The following is a 21,171-nucleotide window of genomic DNA, read 5'->3' on the forward strand; positions in this document are numbered from 1 at the left end:
TTTTGTTAAATTTGGCAACAGATAAAAAATGTTTTATCCTTCTTGCTTACAACCAGAAAAAAGGGTAATATTGGATGTGAATAAGCTCAACTAAAGTGTTATGTATAATCTGATTGTTTCTCAACATTTACTTTAGAAGCATGTTCAAACTCATGTCTGTGGTTCTTAAGTGAAGACTTTTGAAGAAAAAAACTCACCATTTTCTAAATCTTGCACTTCATCCTAGATGAGACAGAGATTATTTTTGCACTATTTTGCTGTCTCCTTGTCTTTGCTTAGATCTGGCTGGAGACTTGGTTGGGTTTGGAAACCATCATTGACTTCTTAAAGGGTTCAAAATGGCCCTTTCCACTTCTGTACACTCTCATTTGACAACACAATACAATATACCAAATACAGATCACACATGTTTAGACAAAAGTGATCTCGTAGATCAAGAATCAGGAACCTCTATTGCAAATATGTGTTACCACGATGAACGAATAATAGACAAATGAATAATAGATGGGACCCAAATTTAACTTTTTTACCTAAAACACCAGGTAGGAGGAAAACTGATACTGGATGCCACCCTGAACACACCCCATCTCCAAGTGAAACAGGTTGACAAGAGTGTTAAGCTAAGAGGCATCAAGCTAATACTTCATATTAGCCTGAACACACCATCCCCAAAATGAAGCATGGAGGTGAAAGCATCATGCCGTGTGAATGTTTTTCTTCTGCCGAGGCAAAAGCAATCTTTTCATAGTTGATAGGAAGATAAATGGAGTTAAAGCTAAGGTAATCCTAGAGTAATCCCTGTGACAGGCTGCAAGAGCTTTGAGACCAGGGTAGAGGGTCACTCTCTAAGACGACAACAAGCATACAGTCAGGGCAGCACTTGAGTGGTTTAGATCAAACCATACTAATGAGTTAGATTGGGCCAGACATACCAGACCCAAACCCAACTGAATATCTGTTGCAAGATTAAAAAGTGAATTTGACAACTGGCTTTCTCCAGCCAATCTGAGCAAGCTTGAGGAGTTTTGCAAAGAATGGGCAAATATGTTAGTCTATGGAAGGCTTTCAGAAATGTACCCCCCAAAAGGATACAAAGGTGCATTTACAAAGTATTGTGTAGGAAATAACTTATTTAACATGTTTATTGTTCTTATATGAGCAGGGATAGAAGTTTTCTCAACATCTTTGCTGTTGCATTTCACATTGTGGCTTGTTTCTCAGAAGGCCATTGTGACACGTCATATAGTCTGCTTGTGTGAGGTTGCCATATTGTGCTGTAATAGCTGATGAATAGCTTATAAAATGCACCTATTGAAGCTGGAGTGGAGTTGAAGTTCCCTGCCTCTAAGAAACGAGACCTCTGTGTTTTTCATTGACATGTGTTTTGAGGAGGAATAATTTGTGATACACAAACGCAGATCTGTGCATTTAGAAGTTTATGTCTCTGACACGCATCAAACTCGAGAGTTTGAGGAGTCCATCTCATCTCCACCACCTTCCACTGATCCACCACTGTGGCCCAGTGCAGCAACGTTGCTTCCTATATTCTGTGAGTTGCTACAGCTGCTCAGTTGGATGCGTAATACTGTGGGTTGGCAAGGCCAGTGAACTGTAGTCACTATTTACAATCCTGATGGAATGGGATATGTACTGAATCTAGTCAGAGAATACAGACTATAAGGCGATGAAATTATAATTTCTTGTGTGTCTGTTAATAAAATGTGGATGACAGAACTGAATGCCAAACTGTTGTTCCTCCAGTGATGTTGGTGTCTTTGTTTTTCAAATTGAAAATGGCATTGTCACTCAACACAGCCTCTGGATTTGATGCATCTCAATAGATGTTTAGAATATTTTATCGGTCTGCATAAATTTACACTCACAGACAATAGTTTAGGCTCTAAAAACAACAACAAAATAATGACAAACATCAAGAAGTGCAACACATGTCCAAGAAAAACATGGAGGACAGACTGAAGTTCTGCATGAAACACAAGAACAGCAGAAGACTGGTGTCAAGTTGTTTTCTGTGATGGACTCTGCTTCTAATTATTCGGGACATCTAGAACATCATTTCCTCTACAGGTGGGAGCTACTAGGAGTTTTCTGTCATGCCAGCAGTGAAGCAGCCTGATAGTATCCATGTGTGGGTCTGCTTTTCCTCCAACTGAATGGACCGGTTCGCTCAAATATCCTTCAGCAGAAGCTTCTTCCAACAAACAGTCAGAATTTAGTGATCTGTTTTAAAGCACAGAGGAAAACTGATACAAAAGATCTTTTGTTTAACTATTGCATTTCTTATGTTTTTTTTGTGTTTTAATTTGATTGTTTTCTTTGCCACACCTTAATTTTGAACAGTATTTTGGCTTGCCTAGCGTATTTGTTGTTCTAAATGCCTTTCCTGAAGATCCCATCCCTTGACATGTGGTCAGTGAAATTACTAGAAATGAACTCAACCGAGAACCTGCCTCCCAAGTGCCCAAAAAGAAGGTGAATAAACACCAGCCACCAAATTACGATAAACTCAAGAGACTAATAAGAGAAGAGGGAGTCATTACCAGTCCCAATTTGGCCCAAAAATTGACGTCCAGCTTGAATTGCGGAATTTGTTAGAAAAAAGGTCAAGGCTTGAAGAATTGACTCACAAAAGTATCCATGCACCTTGAACTTTTCCTCATCTTGTCGTGTGACAACTGAAAACTGCAATGGATGCCATCGGGATTTTGTCTTACAGACCCCCTGAGTTGGTGCTTTGCAGAACGTCTCCACCAGCTTTGCACGTCTGGAAAATGAAATGTTTAGCTGTTCCACTTTCCAGAACAGCTAACGCTGGCTTTCATTGGACGGAGAGCATCTCTGACCATTGATCTCAAGTCTTGTCACAGATTCTCAGTTGCATTTATGCTTGGACTTTCAGTGGGCCACTCTAACAAACAAATGTTTACCCAAAGTGTTCCATCGTAGCTCTTGTTGTTTGCTCAAGGTTGTTGTTCTACTGGAAGGTGAGCCTCTTTTTCAGGCGGTAGTAGGACTGCCCTGTGTTTAACCCCATCCGTCTTCCCATCAGCCCTGACTAGCTTCCCTGTCCCGGCTGAGAAAAAGCATCTCCACAGTACGATGCTGCCACCTCTATGTTCCACCCTGGTCATGTTGTGTTGACGTTAAACCATGTATGCCTTTCCTTCTAATTCATAAAAATGCACTACTTTGTTTTGCAATAGTCCATCAGATCTAAATACATTGCAGTTTGTGTTTGTAACCTGAAAAAATGTAACAATGTTAACAGAGGGTAAATACTTTTTGCTCCAGTGACACTTGCAATTTCCCACTTAAGCAAAGATTAAGCTGAACATTTTGAATATAATCATATAATATGTCTGATTTGTTTTATAAGTCTATCGTTTGTTGTTGGCCCTGAGATCCATATGTTTCTATCCACATATTTCTAAATGTTTCATATATTTAGTGTTATTTAATGAATTTGTCCCTGTTAATTAAAATGATCAAATGTATTTTCAGGGTTAACAAAAAGCTCCTTCACTTCAGCACTTGTTTTCACCAGCCCATGATAAGCATGTGCACTGAAAGATGGTAATAAAATTGGAAATGAGTTTATTTACAGCAGCAACCCAAACCAAACGCAAAAATACAGGACCACGAGGAAACGCTGCGTCTGTGGTGCGACTTTTCAAACACCAGCAATTAGTTGATTTAAATTAGAAACAGAAAAGATCGCCAAAGAAGATTGTGAAAGTTATTTGAAATGTTTTTTCGTTTTCTTTTTTTTGCAGCAAACCCAACACACACTCACACTGACAGCCATGGACTACCCGCCGATATGGGGCCCACACGTATGTCCCAACCGAGAGTCAGACAGACAGATAAGGAAACACATATCCGGTGTCTCACCGCTAACACACATACAGTCAGAACCAACACACCCAGCCATTCACAGCCATGGGCCTGTTTACTTATGACCACCTTACTTCTGCAGTCAACCTCATCTCTTCACACATCCAGCACTCAAGCTGCTTTAGGTGTTGTACAATTTAATATGATTAATATTATTATTAGATATCAAAAGTACGACCCATTTTAAAATAACACAACTCAAGACAGCATTATCATGAAAGAGGTTATGGATATAATTCTGGGCATGCATTTTTTTTTTTTTTATTTACGTTTCCATTCATTTTACATTAAAATGCAAAAGAATAAATAAAAAATAAATAAATAAGTGCCTTGCTTTCTTAAAACATATTGACTACAGCTGACATCCTTAAAACTGGGACCAGCTGGAGCTGAAGCTTCCCTGAGCATCTTTTATTTGTGCTACACTGCCATCTGTAGACCCTCCAAAAATAACACAAATTGCTCCATAAAGGCCCTCATTTTCTTTGCCTAATTGCCTCTTATGTAACGTGTCTAAACAAAGGAAACGGTCAAAGTTTGTTTAGCACAGAAAAACAAGGAGAGCGAAGCCAAGATGTAATTTTCACCTTTAAATGTTTGTTTGCACCCCACAGGCCAAATATATGTAGGCCAAGTAAACTGTTGGCACTGAATTAGCCGGAGAGCTTGGGTTTGTTTGTGTTGTGTCATAATCTTGTGACAGACAAGTGAATGACCCAAGGTGTTGAACCCGTTCACCTCAGCAGCACATGGATGTTTTCATGAAGGATAGTCGACATAACCAAGTCTAAACAGAAACGGTTATATAATGTTTTGCACCTGGAAAGAATTTACCGTGCTTCTATTTTTTCCACATTTTGTTTTGTCACAGCCTTATTCCCGGGGAAATTACATTTATGTTTTCCTTAATACTTTACACACCACCCCAAAATGATGACGTTATTTTAATTTTAGATTTTTTACAAATATAATTTAAAACAAACAATAACATGTCCAAAAGTGTTCACAGCCTTTTCCCAACACTCTTGTTCCTCCTTTGACAGCAATCTTGAATATGATGCAGCAACTTGGTGCACCAACCTTTCTTTTCCTCTTTCCAGAACCACTAGAACTCCATCAAGCTGGATGGGAAAAGTGAATCTTTGCCCCAGTCTGAGGGCAAAAGCAATCTGCAAACTGCTACATTTATCTTCCCCTCTATCGAATAGTTTCCAGTGCTTGAAAAAAATGTCACAGCAAGACGCTGCTGCCGCCATGCTTCAGTGCAGGGATGGAATTTGTCATGTAATGAATTTAGTCTCAAATCAAGTTTGAAATTTTATTTTGCTTTTTCACTCACTGAATACAGTTATAGGAACAACAAGTGATAATTCGCCACTAGGTTTAATTCAGTTAAATTTTATTTATATAGCACCAATTCACAACACATGTCATCTCAAGGCACTTTCCAAAGACCAATTCTATCAAATTATACACATTGGTCAAAAGTTTCCTATCTAAAGAAACCCTGAAGATTGCATCAAGTCTTGACAAGCAGCATTCACTCCTCCTGAAAGAGAGTAGAGCCACAGGGAGAGTCGTCTTCATTGTCCAATGGCTTTGCAGCAATCCCTCATACTGAGCAAGCATGAAGCGAAAGTGGAAAGAAAAACTCTCCTTTAACGGGAAGGAAAACCTCCAGCAGGACCAGGCTCAGTGTGAACGGTCATCTGCCTCGACCCACTGGGGGTTAGAGAAGACAGAGCAGAGACAGAAAAGCACAGAAGCACACATTGATCCAGGAATCCTTCCTATGTTATATGGTGATAGCGGGTGATCTGTCTTCCCTGGATGATGTCATAGCTAACAGAACGCCAGACCATGTGTACCTATTATAAAGAAAAAAAGACAGAGAGAACAAAAAGTTAAAAGTTGAAATAACAACAACCAATATACATTGGAGAACAGCAGGACAACTCAGCAGAGTGAGAGAAATAGATGTTGATGTCCCCCAGTAGCCTAAGTCTATAGCAGCAGGACTATAGAGGTAGCTCAGGGTAACCTAAGCCGCTCTAACTATAAGCTTTATCAAAAAGGAAAGTTTCAAGCGTAATCTTAAAAGTAGACAGGGTGTCTGCCTCACAGACAAAAACTGGGAGCTGGTTCCACAGGAGAGGAGCCTGATAGCTAAAGGTGGTGCTTGAGCACCGCCTGTAGACCAAAACAAGTTGTGTGACAAGCAGCTGCTCTTTCTACCTTCACTCCAGCTGCCACCTGGCCCCTCCTTTCCCTTCTCACCCGTCGCCTTCTATGCAGCAGAACAGCATCACCTTTCGGAGGATCATTTCTGGAGACTAAGTAACTCATAACTTTATAATGCTGTTAGAAAGATAACATTTTGATCTGCTGGAGGTGCTCTCCACCAAAGCTGTGGTGCTCTGACGGTGGCATTTTAGGGCAGGGAGGGGGGCTAGGCCCTGAGTGGCAGCTCTTCACATGGATATAAACGCACGCATGCTGACTTACATGCACACGCGGCCGGCCTAGCTATATCAACCAAGGGGCTTGAGAACAACGTCGAGAGATGTGGTGTGCCCACATACTGACCAGGTGGCAATATTTTAAATCATAAGAGTCTATATGTTCCCTTATTTCTAGACGCCCTCATCTATAATGCCACCCTCTTGGCTGCCAAATCCAGGCAGTGTGCAGGCAGTGCGTTGTGCTGGAGAAGACCACTTTGTTTTGTCATGTTTTTGTCCGCTATTGATTAATCTAAAGCAAAATGAACTAAAGCATTTTCACATCTTTGTGGTGTTAACTGGCTGTGATTGTGATTTCAATGCAAAAGTACTTTTGGGTCAAAATGACCCAAAGACAATATTTGTAACTTTTTTTGTACAGTTTGTATGGTAATATGAATGAAGGTAACGTTTGACTTTTTCTAATGCTGGGGTCAATCTAGGAAAAGCAATCGGATTTCACGTTTAAAATTTTTTAAGGGTTTTGTTTTCTGCTTTTAAACTCAGTTTAAGGTTATTGTGACCCAAAGATAATTGGAGGGTTAATGTATTTCCTGTTTGTCTTACCAGTAACTGCTCAGTAGAAGCCTTTAACAGACTTCCACACTACGTATCCTCAAACCAAGATATGTACTAAAACTCAGAAGATAACGAAAACGCTCATCAACCATAGGCCAAAACCTTGAATAAGGACTCCTGTCCCAGAAGACAAATTGTAAGCAGCATGTTGGTCTGACTGGGTGAGAAAACTTTAGTAGAAAACATCCAAATGTGGTTAAACTGTAGACTTCTCTCATTACCAAAAATTGCAGGTTAATCCTTGAAAGTAGCCTGCAGGGACCACCTAAATCAAACTTTTCTGAATTCGATTGAAGCATGTTTCAATATTCAAAAAAATTATAGGTCTAACTGCAATAAATAAATTAATAAATCAATTAAAAATAAAATAAATCAAATAAAAATAACAAATAGAAAAATTTGGTCAAATTTGGTTCAATGGCTCTCTCGTTTCTCAGGCGAGGGTTTAAAAAATGGTGTTCAGATGTGACTCTATGGTTTAAGAGAGGACTTTTTGCTTATGGTGATGCTATTAAAACACCTAACTCCCATTTAGTAGGAATCCTCTGACTAAGGGTTTAATTAAAGAAGCGTTGGAGGAAAATTTTCAGTCAGATACTTTTAGTCCATTAGAGAGTGGGGTTGTGGATTATGATGGATTCAGTTTTTGAGAAACTGATTGTTTTATTGGACTCCTTTTACTGAAGTTTAGCAGCCCCACAAGTAAAATCAAGTAGAAATAACAAGTAAAATCAACGTTAATGTAAAAGCCAGTAGGTGCGTTTTCAAGTAAAAGTGTGACTTGTGGCAATGTCAAACTATTAGGTTCTAACATCTTATGAACTTTGATTATACTCAGTTAAAAATTACAATTTGAATTTTGAATATATTTTGGTGTAACAAAAAACAAGAACTTAAAATTGTTCCCCGGTACATTGGCTTGAAGTGCACATTAGTCTGGCAGCGGTTAACGCCACTGAAACTGGCTCAACAGATCTGGTGCATTACAGGTCCGTCACTCCTCGCGGTAGCTGGGCCAGGTGTGACAGCGCTGGGTGGTCCAGAGCCGAACCAGCTACCTGGGTTACTGATCCAGCCTTGGGCCCATCCAACTGACCCATAAAAACTATGTCTCATTTTGTCCAGCCATAAAACCGTTTTAAAAGCCTGTCTTCAGATCATTCTTGACCTTTCAACTTCTGTGTCTTTTTCAGCGGTGGTTGGGTTTCAGCCTTGGCAATTGCTCTGAGCACTGAACACTCTGTTCTTGTTTGGGCCCTCCAGGTAGGTAGCAGTTCTGAAATATGACAGCACTGGAGGAAAATGGGTTCCTGGTAGCTTCATGTCAGATTTTTCTCAAATCTTTGGCAGCTAATTTGTTTCGTTTTTATTCCCCCCATTTAAAACGCTTGAGACTTGAAACTTTTGATGACCTTGTAATCACACCCTGATATGTTTGCCAAATTGAAGAGTGTTGTGTGCCTCTGAATGACTTGCTTAGTGTTCTTATTAGATAAATCTCTCTTCTGGCCGATTTTGCTTGAGGAGGAAAAAAAGCCCAACAGGTATGTTTAAATCTAATAAGCATTAAAGTGAATAAAGTTTGGAGCTGGAAAATATGCATACAATTATTTAGTCAAAACGCTCACTTGCCTAACTAGATTTGCGGTTACTTGGAGCTGCACTTGAGCATTTCAAGGCAACATCTCAAACACACACTGCTTGTTTTATATGACTTTTTATTGAAAGGGCTAACAAACCAGAGAAGATATCAGCAAGATGATTGTGGGTCTCCACTGATGTGTTTTGTTTTGTCATAATAACTGTCACTACATTTGGATAAAAAAAAAAAACGAGACTGCTTGTAAGTCTGAAACATACAGCAAAGAACACATGGCCCGATTTTGGCCCACATGCGCCAACCACATTTGGCCGGCGTACCACATGGAATGACTGAGCTGACCCGTTACCAATGTGGAAACCTGATGTCAACCACAAGCAGGCCAGATGTGGGCCACCACCGAGTAATGGTTGAAGATTCAAGATGCTTTATTTATCCTGAGGGAAATGGCTGTTCAACAGTTGCTGTAAAACAGTGGGAAAGTAATACCCCATGAGAATAAAAATATCACTGATAAAATTTTTAATAAGCAATTAAATGCAGCAAATGCAGAGTTAAAATTTAAGAATATACAATAAACAACACTGCTGGCCCTTCAGACCCACACCAGGCAGGGATTAGCCCCATACGTTAAAATGGTTCCTATCTGGTCCAGATGGTTCATCTGCAGCAGAATAAAAACTCTAATCTGAGTTTAGAATGACTAAACATATATAAAATCCATCCATCCATCCATTTTCCGAACCGCTTTATCCCTCATGGGGTCGCGGGGGTTGCTGGTGCCTATCTCCAGCGTTCAATGGGCGAGAGGCGGGGTACACCCTGGACAGGTCGCCAGTCTGTCGCAGGGCAACACAGAGACCATATATAAAATATTTAACAAAAATGAAATTCAGAAAATCTGAAATTCTCTTAAAAGTCTAATATGTTTTAATATAATAACTAGAATGGGATGTATTGTTCATTTGAACACTTTGCTTTACAGAGCAATCTTTCAAAAAAAAAAATTCAACAGAAATCATTTCAGTCAAAATAACAGCTCTAAATGTCAAAAATGTATATCCCATGCATATCTAGAAACAAAAAAAAAAATGAATAAAATGTAGGCAAGAATAGATAAAAAAAGATTTAAATTGCCATTCAGAGCAACTTTTGTATGTAGTCTGTACCAGTAGTAGTTAATATATTCCTTCTCACAGCATCTACAACCGTATAAAATTGTAAAATTTAAATTTTGCTACATACTTTGCAAATTCACAATCCACATCAAGAACTCTGACAAGGCCTTGCCATTGACAACGCCTTGTAAAGGCGCATGAAGGCTGCCTTCATATTGTATTTCTTCGTGTTGAATGCTGGAATAATTTATCAACCACATATTTTTTATGAAAATATTTCCCAGTCACACCTAGGCATATACAATCAAGCATCCAATTCAGTAGAACCTGTATATAAAACATGAAGTAGGCGAAACAATTTTCAACAGATAATAAGCATTATTGACATCTGTCCAGCAGGGGGTAGCAAAGCGATTTCTAAAGCTTTAGGACTTTAGTGAACCAGTGAAAGTCGTCCACATTTTTAAAAACATGGAACAGTGGAGAACCTTGCCAGAAGTGGCCGTTATTAACCCAAGAGCACATAACGACTCCCACAGGAAGTTCCAAAAGAATCCAGAACAACGTCTAAAGCACAGCAGTTCATGAGGTCAGAGGTCACGAATGAACCATAACAAAGATGCTGGGGAACAATGGGAGGGCCTGAGAGCTTGAGGGTCCTTCTTAGGATCTTAGCTGTTCCTAAGATTGCTCTCTTCTGGACTGAGACGTGTGATGTTTCTCCAGGAATCTGTTGGAGCCACTTCTCCAGAGAGGGAGTTACTGCTCCAATAACCATGGGCACGACTGTTGTCTTCACCTTCCAGGCTCTTTCTAGTTCTTCCTTCAGCCCTTGGCATTTCTCAAGTTTCTCGTGCTCTTTTTTCCTGTTGTTGCCACCATCACTCGGGATGGCCACATCGATCACAACGACTGTCCTCTGCTGCTTATCAATGTTCACAATGTGCGGTTGGACGAAAAAATAAATAAAAATAAAAAACATATACATATATATATATATATATATATAAACTGGAATACTCCAGTAAAGTTTCAATATCCATAGAACTCGAGTCAGAAAGTCAGTGCAACAGGATGATACCCAACTTCAATTTGATTCCTTGTTTTGACCTTGCTTCAACAAATGGGATTAGTTGAATCCAGAAGGAAAAAAAGTCCGGTGACATTCCAATGCCTGTCTGAGAAAAAGCACTCCAATAAAATCCCGGTTTAAAAATGTTGTTTAGTCTAGGGCTGACGTCCTAGACCCTGAACGGGGAACTGGCCCCAGGGTAGTTGAATTAAATGTCAACACGACTTGCCATACCAGGGCGTACTTTTTCAAGCGCGGCTACGTCATAACTGTGCGTTTGGTTTACCAGCTGACGCTCAATGTCAGCTCGCATGTATTTTCCTCTCCGTTTCTTTTCCTAACGGCAGACTCCCTCGCTAACTATAATGCACCGAGCTGCACACACGGCTCTCTGTGACTGGCCTCAGTTTGTCAAGCCGGCGATGATCCGACAGAGCTTAAGATGCACAGGTGAGCTGTTGGTTTATCAGCGTGAAGCTACATGCTAAAAACACTTACCCAAGATCACCATGATGTAACTGTCACATAGGTATGATGCGATTTTCCTATCAAGTTGGATCGTAAACGTACTTTAAAAATACTTAGATGTGTTAGATATCACTGAGATATTCAGCTGTCACGTTTTCTTTAATAATATATAATTTTTTTTTTACAAGTTTCAGCAGTAGGAGACAAACCCTATCATTGGAGTCATGTTTATATTACCATGTTTACGTAGGCTCCCTGCAGACAAGCTCTCGTGCCTACAGTGTTATTCCTCCGCCGCGCGACAGGGAGGAGGAGGAGATGATGCACCGGATGCTGCGCGTGGACCACGCAGGCGAATACGGCGCTAACCGCATCTATGCCGGGCAGATGGCAGTGTTGGGTCGCTCTAGGACTGGACCTCTCATCCAGGTATACCCGCCAACCTCGTTGAAGGCCCATTATATTATTATTATATTATATGACTGAGCCTACTCGAGCAGCTCGTCCGACAAACAGTTTCATGTAAAATAATATTAAAATATATTTGAAACGGCACCATCACCATGTGTGTAGGTCACAAATTATAGCGTGTTACGTTCCTCAATTTATATTGAAACATGTAAAAGGTTGTGACCCCTAAATCACTAAAATGTCCTACCTAGATTGTAATTCTAACCAATCAATAAAGCCTTTATTGATTGGTTAGAATTAATATCAATCCTCCTTACCAAGCCAAGATGTTGTCTGATACTAGTATTACACTTTTACCATCATATTAAACTTAAGTGTCCCATTTCTTGAACGAAAGGTTTCAGTACGGTGCATCGGTGTTTACTCACCCCTTCCTTCTCGTTTATGATTATTATTATGTCATTATCGGATTATTTGAAAAAGGTCTCCAAATAACAATTTTATGATTTACCATGCTTATAAAAAAAAACAAAAAACATTATCCTCCAGCAAAATTTGTTATCGCGACAGCCCTATTTGATAAGTCAAAATGACACAGGTTCATTTATCCTTTTTTCATTAATACACTCTTCCCTGTATGTGTGTGTAAAATATCAAATGTGTTTTTTGTCCCTTTTGTTTTGTTTTTTTTTAGCAAATGTGGGATCAAGAAAAGAAACACCTAGCAAAATTCAATGAAATCCTTGCTGAGAACAGAGTTCGACCCACAGCTTTGCTGCCTCTCTGGAACCTTGCTGGGTTTGCTTTGGGTTGGTATGCCATATAAACATACAGTGTTAAGGGGGGGAAAAAAAGACCACAAATGGTGCATCACCTGTACATCTGTTCAAAGGACTAGCGGACTGTTTGATTTTAATGTATCTTGTTTCCAACATCCTGCAGGGGCGTCCACCGCTCTGCTGGGTAAAGAGGGGGCCATGGCGTGCACGGTGGCAGTGGAGGAGAGCATCTCTGAACACTATAACAGCCAGATCAGAGCTCTGATGGAGAGCGATCCAGAGAGATACACCGAACTGTTACAAGTGAGTGCTATGCCTAATCCTACCCCCCCCTCTCCAAAACACACACACACACACACAAAAAAAGACCAACATGTACACTGGCTGAAGCCATCAAATTAGCAAGCTCAATAATCACACTTATTCTGAAATTCATTTATTCTCACATGTTTACATTAACATCGGAATAGAGGCTAAAAATTAAAGAAAGCTCTTCGAATGTAAAGGTGCGTTCACATTGCCGCGACAATATCGCCACTTTTGCTTGCTGTCGCTCGGTTGTCATTACCGCCGGCTGTTCGCACAGCAAGCAACAGCAATTGTATAGCAGGCATCAATCCAGAAATACAGCAGTACAATGGCTCTATCTAGAGACAGTTTGACTTAACAGCCACTCCAGCCTCGCCATTCACTCTTCTCCATGCTTGGTCCTTGCTGGTAGTAATAACTGGTTGAGTCATACAGCTCAGGCTGACCGCAGACCGCCACTATCAGCTTTTATTCCATGTTGAATGAAAACAGCTTCGTCTCCGCCGCAGTCCTTCACCCCACGTCAGGAGCGCTGTTTTTGTGTGGCTTATTACTTTTTTTTAAACAATATTTTTACTTTTCCATGTTAACGAAATAAATATATATCTAACAATATCCGATCAGTTTCATAATTGTCCATAAAAAGTTTTCAAACTTTCCCCTCCTTCTATACGGTCCTCCAGTTGCATCCAGTAAAAAGTAATAATCCTTGAAGATGGCAGCTTCTGCCTGTTTTTTGCTTTTTTTCCTCATTGCGAAAAAACGAACAACCGGTTGTGGCACCTTTTGCTGACAACAACTTCAAAGATATCGAGTGTTGTTTTGAGTCCAGATCTGTTTCTGTGTAATTGTTATAAGCTGTGAGTCACTGATTACAATGAGAATCCTGGTTGTTGATGTCAAAGTGTTGTTGGCACAATGGTAAGATTTCCCAAGCCAACAGAAAGGTAATTCACGTATACAGCCGTGAACAAACTCCACAGGATCGAGAAAGGATTTTTAATTGGAGAATAGGGCTCATCAACCTGCACCAATAGTTCCCGTTAGCAATAATGTAAACTCTTATGTTTTTTTTGGCTGAGCAAATACCAATATTGTCCATGACATCACATGTTTTTATATTAGACTTATTTTTGAACGGAAAACTTAGTCAGAATGTATTGTTATTCAGTGGCAAGAAGTGATGTAAAAAGTGTTAATCTGTGGTCTATTTAAATAGATGATAAAGGAATTTAGAGACGATGAAATGGACCATCATGATACAGGATTGGAGCACGATGCCGAATCGGTAAGTGTGTTTCTAATATTCGCATTAGATGACAGGTTGCTTAACAAAAACATGTTCAAACAAATGTTTCACTTAACTGGATCATCAATCCACATGGGTGTTTTTTTTAAACAACATCTCAAATATTAGTAAAGGCTCTGTAGTGTTGAATAACTAAAATGGTTTTTATTTTTCAGCTACCTGGATACTGGCTACTGAAAAATGCAATCCAGCTGGGCTGCAAAGCTGCCATATACGTTTCTCAACGTGTCTGATTTTTTAATTTTTTTTTTTGAATAAAATGCAACACAATTCCTTTCCGTTTCAGTTCACACTTTGGAAATGAGTTTTTTTGAAGCTGTCATCAACGAATGAAGGGATTCGTGATGCAACACGTTGTTGTACCTCTACCAGATGATAACGTTTGGTGCCCATATTTTTCTAAAAAGACTTAAACTACTCCGCACTGACCGCAGCATTGTCAGAAAATTGTGATTCGTTGATTATGCTTTGGTTTGTTTAAAGCACTCATGCTAAAATCCGTCAGTAATGTTCTTTTCTTAAATGTGTGATTTTGGTTTTAGTTTTGCATTCTTAAGAGGGCTGAAAAAAGATGTTGCTGACTAAGCTGATTACATCGCTCTTTCAATAAAGAAATTCATGAAATATCTGATTTCAATAATGCTGCACCATTTTCTGTTTGTCTCAGACCAAAATGTGTGATTTAGTACTTTCGGCTGCTCCCTATTGGGCGGAATCGCCACAGTAAGTAATTACAGCTGGAATCCTTCACAGAGTACATTACACAGGACAAAGATTATTCAAGATGGGTCTGGCACAATCTAATATCTGCCCACACTGCATAGGCAATCATCCTGATAATTATTTTCATGCGTTATGGTTATGCACACCAGTCCAGAGGTTCTGGACACAGATATGTAAGGACTTATCAAGGTGCTTGAGCTGTAAGATTACACCATCCCCATCAGTTTGCCTGCTCGGTAATTTTGAGGAAAGTCCTCTGAAAAAAGAAATAGTTTACATGGTTTTTACTGCTTTATGCATCGCAAAGAAAACTATCCTCATGAATTGGAAAAGTAAACAAAATCTCAGTATCAATCAGTATAGAGATCTTTTGTTGGATCATATTAATCTAGAGACAGCATCTGCTTCCACATCTGATTGGTCTTTTTGGGCTCCTCTGATCAACACCATCACTTAGTGGAATAGGGGGCGGTGGGTTGCTTCCTGCAGGGCGCAGTGGCTGGATGGGGGGGTTCCTGGGGCCCTTGGGGCACTTGGAGTAGGGCGCCTGGTGGATCCGGCTCCGGGGTCTGTTGCCCCCATCTGGGAGGAGTTTGGGAGGCCTACGGGTGGCCTACAGCAGCCGCTTGCGGCGCTCTTTGGGAGCTGCGTGTTGACGGACGTGGGTTACTGACCTGGTAGCTGTGCTGCCGCTGGGTGGGGCCGGGGTGGGTCTGGGGGTCTGGGGTCCCTGGGGCGCGCCGCCCTCAGGCGCGGGCCCCGGCGGGGCCCCGGCGGGGCCTCGGGGGTTCCGGTTCCGGGGGGTGTGCCGCTTTTGGTGTGGGCCGGCGCGCGCCCGGGTGTCCGCCCCTGCACGGGGCCTCTGGTGCGCTGGGGGACCTCGGGGCCCGTTGAGCTGGTAGGGGGGCATGGTCATTAACACCTCTGGGCAGATGCTCTTCTCCTTTATTGGAAAGGCACTCTGCCAGTGGGGGGAGGGGGAAAGGAGGGGGAGTAGGGATCTACCCAGCCTGGATGTCTACTGTCGAATGTATGGTGAGTTGTTTGAACGTTAATGTTGGGGAGGGATTAAATCCACGGGTGGGGGGGGGGGGGGGGGTTGGGGGGGGGTTGACGTTCTGGTGGGCTTGTGTCCGGCCCCCTGTCCCGGTCCTGGTCCGTGTCGTCTTCCGGTGCGGGTTTCACCTGGGGGGTGGGGTTGGGGTGGCTCGTGCGGGCCGGCTGGCCAGGGTCCCCCCCTCTTATTATTATTATTATTATTATTATTATTATTATTTATTTATTTATTTATTTATTTATGTATTTATTTATGTATTTATTTATTTAGTTTAAGTAGGCTTGGTGGGTGGGCTGGGGGGGGCTTAGGTGTTGGTCCTGGTGGGTGGTTGGCTGGCGGGCCCTGCGGCCTCTCCCTGGCCCCCGGGCTACGGTGGTGCCGCTGGCGAGGCCCCCTTCTCTAGGTGGGGCTTTCGGGGAGCGGGGGTGCCTATTGGAGTCAGTAGGGGAGCTGGCTCCCTGGGTTGGCTTCCCAGTCATTTACTCCCCATCCCCGGACTCCTCCCTCTGCCTGCTCCATCACGCCGCCACACATGTAGGTCACGAGGGAGGGGGCGTTACTGGAGGTTGCCACTTTCTGGTGACGCCCCTCTCCCCAATTTTATTTTGCATCTTAGACACTTTCACTTCAAACATTTTTCACATCACACACTCATATAGGCCATGGTAGGGGGGGGTGGGGGGAAGACGTCTGGGAGGGGGCTTATGTTGTGTGGGCCTCACCTCGGACGGCTCCCTTCACCTCCTCTCCCACTTAGACATTGATGGTTCTGGGCAGTCACACGGAAGGGGTGCGCTGGCAACAGCTACCTTCCGAAAGGGGGGTGGGCTGTGCCGTGCATCCCCTTCGGCGCTCCCAGTTTTTAAACGCACTTGAGAACAACATGCAACAACACAACATTTGAGCAGGCGTAGGGAGGGTCGGGGTCTTCTGCACACCCCCGTTCTCCGATGGAGGCAAGGAGTCTGGGGCCTGGAGGAGGTGCGGGCCACTGTGTCCGGGGTCTTGGCGGGGGGCTGCGGTGTGCAGTCAGCGGCCTACCAGGTCTGGGGCTGATGCCTCCGCTCCCCCCAGGGGACGGGGGGCAGGGATGGCAAGGGTAAGGTGGGGGGAGGGAGTGGGTTTATTAGGTATTTAGGGGGAGGGGGGGGCTCTGGCCGGGTGGCTCGTGCGGGTCGTGTTGGCCCGCCCTCTTGGGGGGGCCCGGTCCGGGGGGCGTCTGGTCGGGGGCCGGGGCCGGGGGTCGGGCACAAGCAGTCGTATAGTCGATTTGGGGTGACCCCCCCCCCCCCCCCTTTGGTCAGTGTTGGATGTGAGTGTTATGTGGGAATGTGTGTACAGCGTCTTTTTTTTTTTTTTGTGTGTGGCGAGTGGGGCACAAGGGAGGGATGGGGTGAATGAGTTTTTTTTTTTTTTTTTTTTCTTTTCAGGTATGGGTGTGGTCCGCTCCCTCTCCCAAGAACATCTCAAGTCTCCGATAGGTGCGGAGCCCATCCCCCCACGTCCTGCCCTCCTCCACTTCGTTGGCGGGCGCCTTGGCCCCCTGGCGCATTAGTTGGCTTCGGGTTTGGGGCGGGTTCCCGGGCGTGCGCCGGCCCGCTCCTGGCGGCCTCTTCGCGGGGCCTGGCCCCCCGGGGGGCGGCCGGGGCCCTCGTCGCGGGGGCGGGGCGCCCCTGGGGCCTCTGGCCCTCAGGGCCCATGGCCGGGACCACTTCAGCGGGGCTGGCTGCCGGCGGAGCCCACGGGCTCGTCTCCGCGGCTCTTGAGGGCGTCGGCATTGCGGTGGCTGGGGGATTTCCTCGGGGTCGTCTCTGCTCCTTCCTTGGGGGGGGGGGGTTGCAGATATCCTGTGTCGGCCCCTCCTGGGCGACCTGCTTTAGGGACCCCTTTGGGAGTCCGGGGCTACGGGTCCCCTGACGCCTGCCTCTGTGCTCGGGGAAGGTGGGTCTTTGGTTCTCCACAATCACTATCAAGCTATTTCTGGATAATCTTCACCTAAACTAGTGCACTTTCACATCTCCCACTGGTGCTGGGTCCCAGGTATTAAGTGTTCACTTATATACAGTAATCTTATAATTTATTTATTTATTTATTTATTTATTTATTTATGTTGTGTCACTTTCTTTTTTCAAATATCACATTACACATGTCAGCTTACATAATAATATATATGATTTAGCAATGGCATCTAGGTGTTATTAGAGTGTATCTGTTGCTTTATGTCTGTTGGTTGTGCTGTTCTTTTTGTGTCTCTTTCCAGGTGATGGAGCAGACAGAGGACATTTTATCATTCTCTTCCTTTTATCTCCTCTTTCTTTCACCTCTACTCTTTTTTTTTCTTTTCTTTCACTTTTTGTTCTTCCTTTACTCTCCCATTGTCATGTCCATATAATTTGAAATTCTCCTTGCAGGAATCATAATAAAGCTATTTACAAGCATAAATCAAGTGGAGCACTATGGCGAAAGCTGTTTGCTCCACTTGTAAAAGCAAAATCTGTCGAGCTCCATCTGGCATTGAGATATCAATTCCTATTGCCATAGTGCTAGACAGGACACTGGGAAAAAAAAAAAAAAAAAAAAAGTAATTACAGCTGGACTCGCTGCCAGATGCCCATCCTTACTCAACCAGGATTTGGACCCGGCCCAGAAGACGTGGTCCTAGCCTGCTACTCCACAGAGGGACCTCTCTCAGACCAAATTGTAAAAAGCTAAAACACAAAATGTTGATGCACGCTTTGTACATTACACACTTGTACAAACGCCCATATTTCACCTGTAGTAGTTCACAAGTCAGACTAAGCATTGACTTGTCATTCAGCTCAAGCTGCTTAGCACACAGCTGCTCTGGCTGCATTAGGTCACTGAGCAACGCAATTTAGTAAATAAATAAGCAAACTGTGTACTGTACAAATGTGACATACCTCACCTAATGAAAATATTCCTTTGGTGATAAAACCCTTGAACCTTCTGACATTGTGTCACAGTAAGCCTACAAATTTCAGTGTATTTTATTGTTTTATGGTGAAGATTCTCAGTTATCCAGGTCACGATCTATCCAAAAAAAAGGTTAAAAATAAAACAACTGGACTTTTATTCTGAAGCAGAAGACGTTTTGCATCCCATTCAGGAAGATGGTTTGAGTGAGGGGTGAAGGAAGCCATTTGCGTAAAGCCAGAAAAAAACAACATTAAACAGAGGAGGATGGTTCAGGTTTCAACTTTCTAAAACACAGCAGTAGGTTTGATTCATGCCAAGTACCACAACATTTCTCCTGTGAGCCAGGCAAACGATGAGCTTAACGACTCTCCTTTGTTGGGGCCATCAGTTCCAGGTGAATCTACATGTGAATCTAAGCTCCAAGCTCGCCTTGCAAGCAGGTCTATAAAGCTTGGAACTCCACACTACTCCCAACATTTTGAATTAAGAAAGCTTCTCGGATGGGAAGCAAAACGTCTTCAGCTTCAGAATAGAAGTCCAGTTTAATTTTTTTTTTTTTTACCTTTTTTGGATTTTATTGTTATTTTATACAATAGACAAACCATCCCTAATGGTGAATTGGCAGAAAAATGCTAGAGCCCTGTTTTGCTGCTGTCCCAGCTGCAGATCTTTTGGGATGTTTGTCAAGCAGCTTTTGATGTCTAGAAACCATTTTATGGCTTCAGGCTTAGAATAAGTAGTTTGCATCATGACCAGGAAGTTCAGTTTGGGTCTCGTCTGTTCATAACACTTTCTTTCACATGTTGGCTGTGTCCACCTACATGGATTGAGCCAAACTTCCAACAGGAGTTTTTGTGGCTTATTTCAACAATGGGTATCTTTTCACCAATCTTTCTGGTCAGGATGCCACCTGGACGCCTAACTGGTGAGGTGTTTCGGTCACCTCCCACCGGGAGGAGGCCCAGTGGAAGACCCAGGACACGCTGGAGGGACTATGTTTCTCGGCTGGCCTGGGAACGCCTTGGGATGCCCCCTGGAGGAGTTGGCCCAAGTAACTCGAGAAAGGGAAGTCTGGGCCTCCCTACTTAGGCTGCTACCTCCACGACCAGATCCCAGATAAGCAGACGGCAAAGAAGAAGAAGGAGGAGGATTTCATTCTCACCGGGCTTTACTTTCACAGGTAAAAGGTCCTGGTCTGAGGGTAGGACATTTCAAGAAGCCAAGGGCTTTGCTTAGGGGTGGGGTTCTCTGCTGCAGGACTAAGCAGTCCACCAGTTGGAGGAGTAATCAATTTTATGCCCTTAATTTGTCACAAAAAGTACTTTTGAAAAGTTGTAGGTGAGAAAGTACACCTCAACACCTCCCAGGGTAAACCAAAGCCTGTGGCTTTAAATCCTTGGGGTTTGCAATGGAAAAGAGGCTCATGGGCCTTGTGCCTGGCTCTCTGATCATCGCTGCTGTGCTTGGTCAACATGCAGTTTCGGTGGATAGCCATCACTTCGTTGGTCTACAGCAGTTTTTAGATGATTAGTCAAGCATTTCTCAGAGAGATTATCAAAGTTTAGGATGTTGTTGTGTAACCTAATCCTGCTATGAACCTTTCCACAAATTGCCTGCAGTGTTTCTTGGCCTTTGTGATGCTATTTGTTTACTAAACACTCACCTTCACCCAACGGATGGATTTAAAAGATTAGATGACACTCAGGTGGATGCTATTTACTAATTAGATGTCTTATTAATGGGCTGCAGAGAGGCACAGTTGGTACACGTTGCTTTGCAGCAAAAGGGTCCCAGGTTCAAGTCCCAGCCTCTAGTCTTTCTGCAGGTTCTCCCTATGCATTGGTGGGTTTTCTCCAGGTACTCTGGCTTCCTCCCACAATCCAAAAAGATTATGGTTAGGTTAATTGGTCTCTACAAATTGCTCTCAGGTGTGTGTATGGTTGTGTGTGATACACTGGCAAACTGTCCAGAGTGTACCCCACCCCTAGGGCAGTGACAGCTGAAGATAGGCCCACCCCAAACCCTGCATGTATTGACAAGGGATGGATGGATGACATCTCAGTGCAATAGGCTGCTCCAGATTTTATTTAGGCATATCAGATCAAATGGACAGAAGGCACACCACCCTTTTTGATTCTCATTTGTAAAAAAAGATTGGAAGTCATGTATTTCTTTCCTTCCACGTTACAATCAAGCACGGCTCTGTTTTGGTCTAGCGCACAAAATCCCAACGTAGTACAGTAAGGTTTGTGGTTGCAAGGAGACAATGTGTAAAAGTTACAGGCGCATGAATGCTTTTGCAAGGCGCTGTAGTTACGTGATCATCTGAGGTCAGACGCCGTACATGCGCAACACGAGACAATGGACGGTCATGCAATTCAAAGGTGGATCGTTTT

At 43.0% G+C, this 21,171-nt stretch overlaps 1 protein-coding gene across 3 annotated transcripts; it reads left to right on the forward strand.

The window, feature by feature from the left end:
* Nucleotides 1–11,041: 11,041 nt before the first annotated feature.
* coq7 (coenzyme Q7 homolog, ubiquinone (yeast)) lies at nucleotides 11,042–14,684 on the forward strand. 3 transcript variants are annotated; one of them, XM_036137229.1, is made up of 6 exons: nucleotides 11,042–11,232; nucleotides 11,501–11,679; nucleotides 12,356–12,470; nucleotides 12,604–12,743; nucleotides 13,969–14,084; nucleotides 14,158–14,231. In XM_036137229.1, exons 1-6 carry the CDS (start codon nucleotides 11,148–11,150, stop codon nucleotides 14,192–14,194), a joined length of 672 nt encoding a protein of 223 aa, XP_035993122.1. In that variant the 5' UTR covers nucleotides 11,042–11,147; the 3' UTR covers nucleotides 14,195–14,231. The 3 variants fall into 3 exon arrangements, with proteins under 3 accessions (XP_035993122.1, XP_035993121.1, XP_012725697.2); XM_012870243.3 differs by having other exon boundaries at nucleotides 11,043–11,232; nucleotides 13,969–14,037; nucleotides 14,214–14,684; XM_036137228.1 differs by having other exon boundaries at nucleotides 13,969–14,205.
* Nucleotides 14,685–21,171: the final 6,487 nt, after the last annotated feature.

Source organism: Fundulus heteroclitus, chromosome 5, assembly GCF_011125445.2.
Source record: "Fundulus heteroclitus isolate FHET01 chromosome 5, MU-UCD_Fhet_4.1, whole genome shotgun sequence".
Taxonomy (NCBI): domain Eukaryota; kingdom Metazoa; phylum Chordata; class Actinopteri; order Cyprinodontiformes; family Fundulidae; genus Fundulus; species Fundulus heteroclitus.